The sequence below is a fragment of the Chiloscyllium plagiosum genome, chromosome 21 (assembly GCF_004010195.1).
Source record: "Chiloscyllium plagiosum isolate BGI_BamShark_2017 chromosome 21, ASM401019v2, whole genome shotgun sequence".
Lineage (NCBI taxonomy): Eukaryota > Metazoa > Chordata > Chondrichthyes > Orectolobiformes > Hemiscylliidae > Chiloscyllium > Chiloscyllium plagiosum.
The window spans coordinates 22,328,252-22,342,487 of NC_057730.1; the positions used below are offsets into that span (position 1 = coordinate 22,328,252).

A 14,236-nucleotide genomic window follows, 5' to 3' on the forward strand; every position below is an offset into this window, starting at 1 on the left:
TAGTTTTGGACTGTTAACCTGGGGAAAAAATCCTTGGCTATACACTCTATGACCCTTATGTTTTTATAAATCTTTATAAAGTCACCCCTCAGCCTTCAATGCTTCAGGGAAAATAGCTCAAGCCTATTTAGTCTCTCCCTATAGGTCAAACCCTCCAACCCTGGCAACACTGGGTAGCAAGGTGGCACAGTGGTTAGCACTGCTGCCTCTCAGTGCCAGGGTCCCAGGTTCGATTCTAGCCTTGGGTGACTGTCTGTGTGGAGATTGCACATTCTCCCAGTGTCTGCATGGGTTTCCTCTGGGTTCTCCGGTTTCCTCCCACAGTCCAAAGATGTGCAAGTCAAATGAATTGGCTATGCTAAATTGCCCATAGTGTTAGGTGCATTCATCAGAGGGAAGTGGGTCTGGGTGGGTTACTCGAGGGTCGGTGTGGACTGATTAGGCCAAAGGGCCTGTTTCCACACTGCAGGGAATCTAATCTAATCAAACATTTTCACAATATCCTTCCTATAGCAGGAAGACCAGAATAGAACACAATATTCCAAAACTAGCCTAATCAATGTCCTGCACATCCACAACACTACCTAAGTCCTTTACTCGATGCACTGATCAATACAGAGAAGCATATCAAACACCTTATTCACTATCTTGTCTGCCCGCGACTCTACTTTTAAGGAACAATGAACCTGCACTCTAACATCAGCAACCCTCCCCAGGACATTACCATTAAAATGACAAAAGAAAAGTTCTTCAAGTACAATTCTGTGCTTTTTCAAGGAACCTGCTAAACCACACAAGTTCCTTTTACAATCATCCAAGTTTTAGTAGTCATGTGGTTCACCATAACATACCCCTGGTAAAGATTTCTCTTCCACAGGCTGAAACACCCATTATCCTCTGGATATTCCTTATCCAAGTAAAATGTCTAAATGTAAAGTTAAAAATCACCTGATGAAGGAGTAGAGCTCTGAAAGCTAGTGCTTCCAATTAAACCTGTTGGACTATAACGTGGTGTTGTGTGATTTTTAACTTTGTCCACCCCAGTCCAACACTGGCATCTCCAAATCATATCTAAACGTAGACTTTGTCCTGGTTTTGAATGTCTTCAACAGACAAATAACTGAACTTTTCTGCTCGCAACTTTGTACTCAATGATCAACTTAAGTGGATTTCAGTAGGTAATAGGGATAAAGAGGCTTATTTCTAAAATATGCTGAACCCAGCCTGAGATATATCACTGAGTGGAGAGAGCCATCCTAAACAGACTGCAGATGTAAGTGAACCACACTCACCTTGTGATACAACTTATGCTTGGTGTTGAGTGTCTCCAAATAAAACAAGTTCTGTTTAAAAATCTGAATATCCGGCTGCAAAAAGGACTGACCAAAAGCCTGGCAAAAGAACAGGAAGATTCAGTGTGCTTGAATTAGCATTTACCATCAACACCTTTCCATAAAACTAGAATAATCTTTACATATAGCACCTCATATCAGCCATTTCACATACAGCAACATCACAGTGGAGATATACTGGTTACAGAAGGCCCCAAGGCAGAGTTAAGAGCTGCTTTGGCAGTCACACTGATAATGGAAGAAATGGCCATTTATATATTGCACCCATCTCATCCTGAGAATACCCAAGAGATTTTACAGAAGTAGCTCTTTACAATTGAGACTGCACTTCAGGAATGCAGGAAACAGCCATCAAGTTGCACACAAATAGATTCCTCGAACTGTAATAAGCAGTTAATTTTAATGTCAGGGTGATAAATGTTGGCCAACAGACGGCATGAACTTGGCTTGCCTCCTTGAAAAATGAGACATTTTATTGATTGGTTAGTTTCATATCTTGTCTGAAAGATATTCCTCTGACTGTGCTGCTCATTCTTGCTCCTGTAGCGAAACAATAATGTTTTCCAGTCCTGAATGTAAAGGGATAGGACAGTCTATGTAGGAACATCACAACAAAGGAAGCACACAAAAGAACCAGTGTCACCTGCATAGCAGAAGCAAATTGGGCCTCATTCTCCATTGGCTCCTCAGCTGTCCCACGCTGAACGCTGGCCAATACAGATGATTTGAAGAAAAATCGCCAATTATTGTGCAGGATCTGGTAAAGTAACTCAAACAACTCCATCTTCACATCTGGCGAGGATCGCTGGAGGGTGATAAAGGAGTATTAGAAGCAAACTAGCAAAGGAATAGAACAGCATCTTATCTAAAATGATTTGCAATCTGACTCTAATGGACTCAAAAATCCAACTAAATTCTCTAGAATCAAGCAAAACATTGCCAATCTTAGTGTAAACCTTCTACTAGAGTGCAAGGGGTTAGACGATAAATACAAAATGGCACAAGAATAAAACGGAGTAAAGAATATGGTTCCGGAACCTGCCCCACCATTCAATAAAAGTTAAACTCACATTAACACCACTGCCGCACATTGGCTCCATATCTCAATTTTACTGCCCAAGATGCATTGGACAGGTTTGCATATATTCAGCAACAGCACTTTACAGTTGATAATACTAAAAGCAAGTTACACTGTTACTGAATGGCTGAGAACATAACAGCACCTGCATTAAAGATAACCAACAAAAAATCCAAACAATTGTGCTGAACCAACACTAGAGATGCAAATGTGTCTCAGCTTTACCTCTGCAATGATTGGGTAGACTTGCTCCATACACAAGGAGATGATGCTGGGGAGGAATGGTTTGAATGCATGCCCAGGCTCCTGGACTACCACCTGCAGGATCTTCAGAAATTTCTCCACTACATGGCAACCACCACTGCCCTCCTCCAGGATACTCTCCGCCAACTGCTCCCTGCATAAAAAGTGGATAAATACAGAATGATGCTCGGCACTGGGTCAGGTTTTTCTGGTGATGCCAGGAGCAGGATTCTTCACCTCCAAACTCCCATCCCCATGAAGATGATCAGCCACTTTCTTAGTGATGCCAGGATAACGTCCCCAGATTCCAAGCAAATATCTAGCAAACAGCAAAGCTTGACTACCCCCACATGCCTTATTCCAGCCTGGAGAAACTGAAACAGTTCTCCTAATGACACAGGGCAGGACTCAGGTCCCCTCCCCTACAAAGCACAGAGTTACCTGGTAAACATGTTTAGGAAGGTTTGGATAATCTGTTCTGCAAAGGGAACACCCATCTGTACCCTGAGGCCTTGAAACAATGTGAGGAAGAAGCTGAGCATTTCATCTGTAACACCTGAAAGAAGGAAATTTATATTAAAATGCTGAGAGGCAACCATTCCTAAGTACTCACTTAATCCATTTGCTGCAAATCATGGAAAAACTCGATGAGGATGCATCAAGCAACGGGAGTGTGATGATGCAAGGAGGAATGAGCATAAATTCTACACAAATATTGAAAACAAGATGCTATCAGCTTATTTTGCTCTAGATTTGTGTAAATGGCAAGTGGACTTAAAACAGGAGCGATGATCTTGTTGCCCATAACCATTGTAAGTCCAAGGGCCAATTGATGTAAAGGCAAACTTTTCTGGATGCAAACTTTGCCAACTTGATGTTTTTTAATAGGGGGTGTGATTAAAACATACATCAGTTTACCTAGAGATCTCAAGTGTATAAAGTGAATCTTAACGACTTTTACAAAACATGAATAGGCAGCTCAGAAGCAGTGTGCTTTCATACCAATTTAAATCTACCCTTCTTCCCAAAGAAATCACTTCTGAATAGTTCAGCATGGACAGGGCGAGGGCAGAGGGCTGATTAAATAAACCAGGCTAAGTCAGTTGAGAATGAGCCTCATCAGAAATGGGTAATGAATACAATGAATTGACATCTGCCCAAGGAGAATCTTTGTCAGTAAACTGATATTCTTGGAGAAAAATACACAGTGGTACTTCCAATGGGAAGATCATAGGAATAGGAGGAAGTCGTTCAAACATATTGTTAACATTCATGGCTGTTCTATATCGCAACTCCATAAATTTTGCAATCCAATAGGCAATGAGTTCCACAGATCCAACACATTCTGAAGAAATTCCTCACCTCAGTTCTAAAGGGTCAGCCCTTCACTCGTAGTCTGTCACCACTGGTTGTAGTCCCAATAGTAGAAACATCTCCACATCCATTCCATCCAAGCCTCTCCGTATTCTGCAAGTTTCAAATCAGATCCACCCCCATACTTCACAACTTTATTGGAGTAAAGAACCAAGGACCTCAAGTGATCCTTCTAAGGCAAGCCCTTCTTATGAACCTCTTCTGGAACCCTTCCAACACCAGAACATCCTTTCTTAGCAAGAGGGCCCAAAACTTCAGTATTCCAAATGCGGTCACACCACAGACTTACACAGCCTCAGCATTACATCCATGCTATTGTACTCCAGCACTCAAAATGCTTGCCAATTTAGCATTTGCCTGCTAACTGAACCTGCATATTAACTTTGAGAACCATGAACCAGGATTCCTAAATCCCTTTGAGCTTCAAATTTCCAAAGCTTTTTACTATTTAGAAAATCATCTACGCCTCTATTCTTCCTAGGAAAGTACATAACCTCTCACTTTCTGACATTGTATTCCATTCTTTGACCACTCTCCTAGACCATCCAGGTTCTTCTGCAGCCTCCCTGCCTTCTCAACACTATCTGTCCCTCCACCTATCTTTGTGTCATTGTAAACTTAGCAACAATGCACTCAGTTCCTTCATCAAAATCAACTTGACAGGGTTCAGAAAAGATTTACAAGGATGTTGCCAGGGTTGGAGGATCTGAGCTACAGGGAGAGGCTGAACAGGCTGGGGCTGTTTTCCCTGGAGCGTCGGAGGCTGAGGGGTGACCTTATAGAGTATGAATAGGAAGGATTTGGAGGGATATGGGCCAGGCGCTGGCAGGTGGGACTAGATTGGATTGGGATATCTGGTCGGCATGGACGGGGTGGACTGAAGAGTCTGTTTCCATGCTGTACATCTCTGACTGAGATCATGTATAACGTGAATGCTTGTGGTCCCAACACTGAACTCTGGGAATTCCACTAGTCACTTGTTGTCATCCTGAAAAAGACCCTTTTAACCCCATAGAACATAACAGCGCAGTACAGGCCCTTCAGACCTTGATGTTGCACCAACCTGTGAAACCAATCTGAAGTCCATCTAATCTGCATTATTCCATTCTCGTCCTTTTGCCTAACCAATGACCATTTAAACGCCCTTAAAGTTGGTAGGTCTACTACTGTTGCAGGCAGTGTTCCACATTCCTACTACTGAGAAAAGAAACCTGACATCTGTTCTATATCGATCACCCATTAATTTAAAGCTATGTCTCTTTGTGCAAGTCATCACCATCCGAGGAAAAAGGCTCTCACTGCCCACCCTATCTAACCCTCTGATTATCTTGTGTCTCAATTAAGTCACCTCTCAACCTTCTTCTCTCTAATGAAAACAATCTTAAGTCCCACAGCCTTTCCTCGTAAGACCTTCCCTCCATACCAGGCAACATCCTAGTAAATCTCCTCTGAACCCTTTCCAAAGCTTCCACATCCTTCCTATAATGCGGTGACCAGAACTGTATGCAATACTCCAAGTGTGGCCAGAGTGTTTTGTACAGCTGCAGTGTGACTTCATGGTTCCAAAACTCAGTCCCTCTACCAGTAAAAGCTAACACACCGTATGCCTTCTTAACAATCCTATCAACCTGGGTGACAACTTTCAAGAATCTACGGACCTGAACATCAGGAGCCCTCTGCTCATTTATACTACCGAGAATCTTACCATTAGTGCAGACTCAGCCTTCTGCCAGCCAATACTGTGTATCTTGCTCCTAACACCCATAGGCCTTATTTAGCATCCAACTGTGCAGCACTTCATCAAAGATGTTCTGGAAATCCAAATAGATCACATCCACTGGCTCTCCTTTGTCAGACATGCTCATTACCTCCTGTTACAATTCTACTTGGAGCGCAGCCTCATAGTTCCTTGAAAGTGGAATCGCAGGTAGATAAGATAGTGAAGGTGGCATTTGGTATGCTTGCCTTTATTGGTCAATGCATTCAGTATAGGAGTTGGGAGATCATGTTGCACTATACAGGACATAGGTTAGGCCACTTTTGGAATACTTTGCACAATTCTGGTCTCCCTATCGGAAGGATATTGTGAAACATTAAAGGGTTCAGAAAAGGTTTACAAGGGTGTTGCCAGGGTTGGAGGGTTTGAGCGATAGGGAGACGCTGAATAGGCTGGGGCTGTATTGCCTGGAACAGAGACTGAGAGGTGACCTTTTAGAGAGTTATAAAGTCATGAGGGGCATAGATAGGGCAAAGAGACAAGATCTATTCCTGGGGAGGGGGAAGTCCTGAACTAGAGGGCATAGGTTTAAACAGAGGAGAAAAATTTAAAAAGGGATCTAAAGGGCAACCCTTTCAATGCTGAAGGTGGTGAGTGTATGGAATGAACTGGCAGAGAAAGTGGAGGCTGGTATAACTACAACATTTAAAAGGCATCTAAAGGCGGAGGTGGGATTGATCCTTACAGACTTGAACAAGAGACTTGCAATCATTTAGAGTATCGCACAACCTCAATACCTCAACTCAGAGGGTCCCTTTACAGCTGGAGATCTGGACCTCTCAAGGAGCGTGACCATTCGGCCACGTTTTGAGCAATGCACTCTTCCCTTTGTCAATTGAGCATTACTGATGGGTCAGACTTTGCCTCAATCACAGCTTTCCTCTCCTAACCTTGCTGTTCCTCCAATTGCAGAGCTTGTCTCGAGACAAGGAAATGAGTCTGTGATTGAGGCATGAGAAAAGCAGACCGATTGGAGGAGCAGCTGCTCACAGATTCTCTCTTCCATGTATCATTCCTTAAATGCAAACACTGAAGTGAACTTTCTGGGCATTTTAATGCTTTTTGGGAGTAAAGCCATTTGTATATTTTGATCACTGTCACCTCCTTGCCTTAACTACATAGCCTTTATACTCTTAGCCAACAAGACTATTGGTAAGATTTGTCAATGTCATTCTGGATGTCACAACTGGAACATGATTTGGAGGTGTCGGTGTTGGACCGGGGTGTACCAAGTTAAAAATCACAACACCAGGTTATAGTCCAACAGGTTTATTTGGAAGCACCAGCTTTCAGAGCACTGTTCCTTCATCAGGTGGTTGGGGAGCATAAGCTCGTAGGACACAATTCATAGCAAATGTTTACAGCGTGACGCAACTGAAATTATATAATTACAAAGACCTGGATTGTTTAAGTCTCCCATCTTTTAGAACGACCATTATGATTTCAGTTCTTTCTTATGTAAATCCCAGAACCTTTTTAAAAGTGAACTTTAACAATAGGTGCCATATCAGCTCAGATAATGCATTGAAAGTGTGAGGCTGTCTGTGCCCCAATGTTCAGACTGATTCTTTTTTGAAAAAAAAAAGGATTTACGGAATCTTACATGGATTCATGCAGTTTTTGAGCAAAACAAAATTTAATTCTTCAAGTACAAATTCAACCCACAAAGGTTTGTAGCTCAGGTTGAGGTTTAGGGTGTAGGTTTGCTCACTGAGCTGTAGGTTTAATATCCAGACATTTCATTACCTGGCTAGGTAACATCATCAGTGGCGACCTCCAAGTAAAGCGAAGCTGTTGTTTCCTGCTTTCTATTTATATCTTTCTCCTGGATGGGGTTCCTGGGGTTTGTGGTGATGTCACTTCCTGCTCGTTTTCAGAGGGGTTGATAGATGGCATCTCGATCTGTATGTTTGTTTATGGCGTTGTGGTTTGAGTGCCAGGCCTCTAGGAATTCTCCGGCATGCCTTTGCTTAGCCTGTCCCAGGATAGATGTGTTGTCCCAGTCGAAATGGTGTTTTTTTTTCATCCGTGCATAGGGCTACGAGGGAGAGGATCGTGTCTTTTTGTGGCTAGCTGGTGTTCGTGTATCCTGGTGACTAACTTTCTTCCTGTTTGTCCTACGTAGTGTTCGTGGCAGTCCTTGCATGGAATTTTGTAGATGACGTTGGTTTTGTCCATGGGTTGTACTGGGTCTTTTAAGTTTGTTAGTTTTTGTTTGAGTGTTGGTTGGTTTGTGTGCTACTAGGATTCCGAGGGGTCTTAGTCTGGCTGTCATTTCTGAAACTTCTTTGATGTATGGTAAGGTGGTTAGATGAAAAAAACTACCATTTCAACTGGGACAACACATCTATCCTGGGACAGGCTAAGCAAAGGCATGCCGGAGAATTCCTAGAGGCCTGGCACTCAAACCACAACGCCATAAACAAACATACAGATCGAGATGCCATCTATCAACCCCTCTGAAAACGAGCAGGAAGTGACATCACCACAAACCCCAGGAACCCCATCCAGGAGAAAGATATAAATAGAAAGCAGGAGACAACAGCTTCGCTTCACTTGGAGGTCAACACTGATGATGTTACCCAGCCAGGTAATGAAATATCTGGATATCAAACCTACAGCTCAGCGAGCAAACCTACACCGTCAACCCACAAACATGTGTATTTGGGTACATGTGCTGGTGGTGGTGGGGAGGAAGAGAGAGCAATGCAGTGGGGGTCACCTATAGTCTGACATGAACCCAAGGTCCTGGTTGTGGCTATTCCTGTGGGTACAGAACTTGGCTATCAGACTTTGCTTGGCCACTTTGCATTGTTGCTTGTCCTGAAGTCCGCCTTGGAGGATGGTCACCCAAAGGTCTGAGGTCAAAGTCCCGGACGGCTGAAGTGTTCTCACAGCCTCATGCCTCCACTTCTTGCCTTTAAACCACTAAACCTCAAACGGATCATTGTTCGCAGCAAACTGCCTGCCTTTCAGGACAACACCATACAACCCTGTCACGGCAGACACTGCAAGATGTGTCAGTGTCGACACCAACCACCATGTAGGTGGTAGGTACTCATGTGACGTTGTCACATGTTGTGAACGTTGTCTAATTCACATGCTGCAGGTAAGGATGCCCTGGGGTATGGTACACTGGCAAAACCAAGCAGAGGCTATGGCAACGGATGAATAGGACACTGCACAACAGACAGGAGTGTTCCCTCCCAGTCGGAGAACACTTCAGCAGTCCGAGACATTCGACGTCGGACCTTCGGGTGACCATTCTCCAAGGTGGACTTCTGGACAGGCAACAACGCAAAGTGACCGAGCAGAGGTTGATAGCCAAGTTCAGTACTCATGGGGATGGCCTCAACTGGGACCTTGGGTACATGACAGACACACAAAGACACACTAGTGCGGGGTGCTGGAAAAGCAAAGCAGTTCAGGCAGTACCTGAGAAGCAAGAGAGTCGACTTTTCGGGCATACGCCCTTCATCAGGAATCATGATAAAGGCCTTATACCCGAAACATTGATTTTCCTGCTCCTCGGATGCTGTCTGACGTGCTGGGCTTTTCTAGCACCCCACACAACTCTGATCTCCAGTCCTCACTACAGACACCCAACCCCTCTCTCTCAGACTTATAACCCTTTACACAGACACACACACACTCTCAAACTCATACCTCCCTCCCCTCCAACACACATCACACACACGTTTGTGGGGTGAATTTGTACTTGCAGAATTACATTTTATTTTGCTCAAAAACTGCATGAATATATTTAAGATTCTGAAAACCCCTTTTTTAGAAATAGAGTCAGCTTGAACATTGGGACACAGCCTCACACAGGGCACCTCACATCTTCAGTGTTGACATGACACTGATTGCTAAAGTTCACTTGAGAATGTAACTTTAAAAAAGGTTCATATGAAAGAACTGAAGCCAACATGGTCATTCTAAAGGACAAGAGATATAACAAACAATCCAAGTTTTTTTCCAATATATAATTTCAGTTGCATCACTTAACTTTTGCTATAAAAACTGTGTCTTATGATCTTATACTCGACAAACACCTGAAAGAGCAGCACTCCAAAAGTTAGTGCTTCCAAATAAACCTACTGAACTATAACCTGGTGTTATGTGATTTATAACTGGAACAGTGCACTACTACCACTTTCTCTTTTTGCTAGGTGATTCAAATTCAAGTTTTAAGTGCCAGATGCACTCATGCAAAACATTTAGTTTAATGATAGGGAATGCTTTTCATTGCTAAAACCCACTGTCAACTGAAAATGTTGCATCTATACCAGATCTGTAGGAGTTCTGCATTCAAACAGACAGGCTCTGCATCATGGCCATAGATTTGCTGTGCCAATAACATTTCCGTTAACATAACACTTAAGAGCAAAGATGGCATGGGTATTTTTTCAAAATATTTCACTTGAAAATATATTTATTCTGATTAAACTATTTTCCTGCATGATCTGCTTGCTTCTTGTGGATAGCTGAGTCAGCCAGCTAAATGTAATGAGTGCCTCATAGTTAGCATGCCTTCATAGACACAAGAGAGTGCCTTTATTATGAAGAAACAGCACTTTTTGGTTCTTCTATGGAATAGAGGTGTCCAGTGCTGAACTTGCCAACCTGAGGGACATAAACAAACTTGCAGGCTCAGTTGGATTTCTCCACGATGCGCTTAATGGGCATTGTCTGAGAATAATCTCACTGATTTACCTTGCATCTTAACTGTGAGGAAACAAACTTTGCACATCATGTTTCCTGGGGTTGTGGGGTCTAAAATTCTCTCCATTAGAACTGCTACAGTGAAACAGAAATAGCTTTGATTGAGGAGTTAGGCTTTGTGAGATGTGTCAGATAGGCAGAGTTGTTTTCCATTGTGAATTTTTCTAAAATTTCCCCCATGGGAGCCCATGCCTGGGGATTGGTGATAGTGAAAGAACTTATCTGTACATTGGGATAATGGTGGCAACATCGGTAAACTACCACTGTGTGTCAAACAGCTTAGAAAGATGAATGCAACCTTTAATGACCACTATAAACCATTTAATGATACTGCTCACATCTTGGAGATCAAAAGCAAACTACAATGCAAACCAAGTTTCTTACCAGGTTGGTGAATAAAGACTGGGAAGAGTGCCAGGGAGACCTGCACTGATTCCTGCAGGGACTGGTAGCAGATTTGGCGGGATTTCGTTACCTCCCCAGAAATGTTCTCCACGATGTACCTCAAGATGCTCAGTGTCTCCTGGACAATCACTTTTGCTAAAAGTGAATAGTTTGAAAAAATCAAAACATTGTGTGTGGATTAGTAGTATTCTGGAACTTCAGAGACTAGGACATTTAAAACTGTTTCATCTCTTTTTAAACTATACATAGACTGAAGAATTTTATGTTTATTGCAGACTGGTGCTTCAGAGGCATGCATCCGGAATGTCACTTTTTCTTCAATTTAGCAAAGCAGCTGAGTGTGTCTTTAATGTGTCATTAGGGAGGTCAGTTGGACAGAGGCCATCTCTGTGCATTGTCTAATGACAGCACTAAAGAATTAGGGAATTCACTTACATATGTGTCACAGTATTGCTATTGATAGTAGCAAGTGCAAAAGTTTATTTATAGAGAAATACAATCTGTATCTTAAAAGAAAAACAGGGAAAAACAAACAATAACATAAGCAATCCAAGACTGGAAAGTCAGGCAGATCAAACCATTTAAATTCATCTGTAGATTCGTGACAATCAACTAATAGCAGGCTCTGATTAGATGATGAACAAGTTCAAGGCTGCCCATTTATTGGTCAGAATATTTCCAAACTGGCACAATAAGGAGTTCCACTTTGTTGATGCATCTTGTTTAAGGTCTCTTACAAAAGAGAAACAGGCGTTCCCAAAGTAACAAGTCTAAATGCAATTGTTTTATTCCTGTGTTATTCAGATACTGCTTGGTGCACACTGCGTGGAAGAGCAGAGCTGTTCACCTTGTTAATAAATCACAGCAATAAACATGCAAGGCAGCAACTAAAAACATACAACACAGCAAGTACTTACTATTTCCTAGACCCATTTTGCCCTGTGACAATGCAGTGTTTTCTTTGAGTCGTCGATATTCTCTTGTGAGGGTTGAAATGAGGTTGGCATGATTTGTAGAACGGACTGCCCACTGCTGTTCACTCTCAGGAAGGTTTGGCCATGGTAAGAGCAACATGTTGGACAGGGCCCTGCACACTAGCACTTTGCCCTAACAAGAGAACACCACTTAGTCAAAGCAGTTCAACATACAGTACAATATTCAACACCATCCCCCCAATGAAAGTTTTGGTATTCTAACTACAAATTTCACCAGAAAGAACTTTAATTTTGAAGAGGGCATGGGAACAGAGACCTGTCACGTGCAAAGCTGAGAGTAGCAGATTTTGAAAAGGCTGCTGAAAAGGTGTATGGGACACACCGATTTATAAATACAGGAGCAGAATTCGAAACAAGAATGTTCGTAAACAAACAGTTTTTTTTTTAATGCCCCTTAGGTCTAGGTAGGCAAAGAGCAACTTCGAGCCAATCACTACTGGGTGAGACATGTCTTCAGATCATTAGCTCAGTTAATGAACTTCTGATATCACAACCTGGAACCCACAATCAGAGCAACCAATTCAGGCAAAATTATTTCTGAACATCCAAATTCACTTACACAGTAAAGTTTCAGCACCTCACTGTAATTAGTTTATAAACACAATTTAAATGATGGTTGGCTTTGTTGAATGGCAGTTACAGAAAGACAGTAGGAAATTACTAAATTGAGGGACCAGTGTTAGAGCTCCTCCACTTGACAATGACACAACTTTAGTAGGGTTTCTGCAAGCCCAGAAACAATGATATTGCAAGGTAGATTTTTCTGTGTAGGGTTCAGCTAATTTTAAATACTAAAACAAAATTGCAGATGCTTAAATAAGAGTGGAGAAACTTAACAGGTCAGACAGCATAGATAGAGGTAGGAACAGAATTTAGACTCTGATAGGACTCTGTTTCAGAACACAATCTTTGTTCATCTATTCAGAGATATCTGATAACCCTCTTTTTCAAGGATCAATCATTGCCACTTTACTAACCAAAGATAGTATTACAGTGGTGGAAAGGACGATGGATGAGGACTTGCCATCTGAGGTAGTTTGGGCTGAGGTTCGGAATAGGAAAGGCGAGGTCACCCTGTTAGGAGTCTTTTACAGGCCTCCCAATAGTCCTAGAAACGTAGAAGAAAGGATAGGGAAGGTGATTCAGGAGATGAGTGACAGTAATAGGGTGGTGGTTATGGGGGACTTTAACTTTCCTGATATTGATTGGGAAAGCTATAGCTCAAGTTCGTTAGATGGGTCAGTGTTTGTTCAATGTGTGCAGGAGAGTTTCCTGACACAATATGTAGACAGGCCAACAAGAGGTGAGGCCATACTGGATTTGGTTCTGGGTAACGAACCAGGCCAGGTGTTAGAATTAGAGGTAGGTGAGCACTGTGGGGATAGTGACCATAATTCGGTGATTTTTACACCCGTGATGGAGAGGGATAAGTGTGTACTACAGGGCAAGAATTATAGCTGGGGTAAGGGAAATTATGATGCGGTGAGGCATGACTTAGGATGTGTGGCTTGGAAAAGTAGACTCCAAGGCAAGAGTGTAAATGATATGTGGAACTTGTCCAAGGGGCAACTATTGAGTGTCCTTGATAATTATGTACCTGTCAGGCAGGGAGGAAAGGGTCGTGCGAGGGAGCCGTGGTTTAATAAGGAATTGGAATCCCTTGTTAAATGGAAGAGGGCGGCCTATCTCAAGATGAGACGTGAAGGTTCAATTGGGGCGATTGAGAGTTATAGGGTAGCCAGGAAGGACCTGAAGAGAGACGTGAAGGTTCAATTGGGGCGATTGAGAGTTATAGGGTAGCCAGGAAGGACCTGAAGAGAGACGTGAAGGTTCAATTGGGGCGATTGAGAGTTATAGGGTAGCCAGGAAGGACCTGAAGAGAGAGCTAAAAGCAGCAAGGAGGGGACATGAAAGGTCCTTAGTAGATAGGATTAGGGAAAACCCTAAGGCTTTCTATAGGTATGTTAGGAATAAAAGAATGACTAGGGTAGGAATAGGTCCAGTCAAGGATAGTAGGGGGAAGTTGCGTGTGGAGGCAGAAGAGATTGCGGAGACACTGAATGAATACTTTTCTTCAGTATTCACTCAGGAACAGGGCATTGTTGTCGATGAGAATACTGAGGCACAAATAAGTAGAATGGATGGCTTTGAGGTATGTAGAGAAGAGGTGCTGGAAATCCTGGAAAAGGTGAAAATAGATAAGTCCCCTGGGCCTGATGGCATTTATCCTAGGATTCTCTGGGAAGCAAGGGAGGAGATTGCAGAGCCATTGGCCTTGATCTTTATG

General features: G+C 42.7%; 1 protein-coding gene across 2 annotated transcripts in view; it reads right to left on the minus strand.

Annotated features, from left to right (window-relative positions):
• xpo6 (exportin 6) overlaps window positions 1-14,236 on the minus strand; it is a 140,600-nt gene that overhangs the window by 19,132 nt on the left and 107,232 nt on the right. For both annotated transcript variants that reach the window (XM_043711504.1, XM_043711505.1), the window contains 6 exons: window positions 11,872-12,061; window positions 10,934-11,089; window positions 3,115-3,229; window positions 2,656-2,827; window positions 1,996-2,157; window positions 1,293-1,391 (listed from right to left, as the gene is read on the minus strand). In XM_043711504.1, the coding sequence (XP_043567439.1) occupies window positions 1,293-1,391; window positions 1,996-2,157; window positions 2,656-2,827; window positions 3,115-3,229; window positions 10,934-11,089; window positions 11,872-12,061 (894 nt within the window). The remainder of the gene's footprint in view (window positions 1-1,292; window positions 1,392-1,995; window positions 2,158-2,655; window positions 2,828-3,114; window positions 3,230-10,933; window positions 11,090-11,871; window positions 12,062-14,236) is intronic.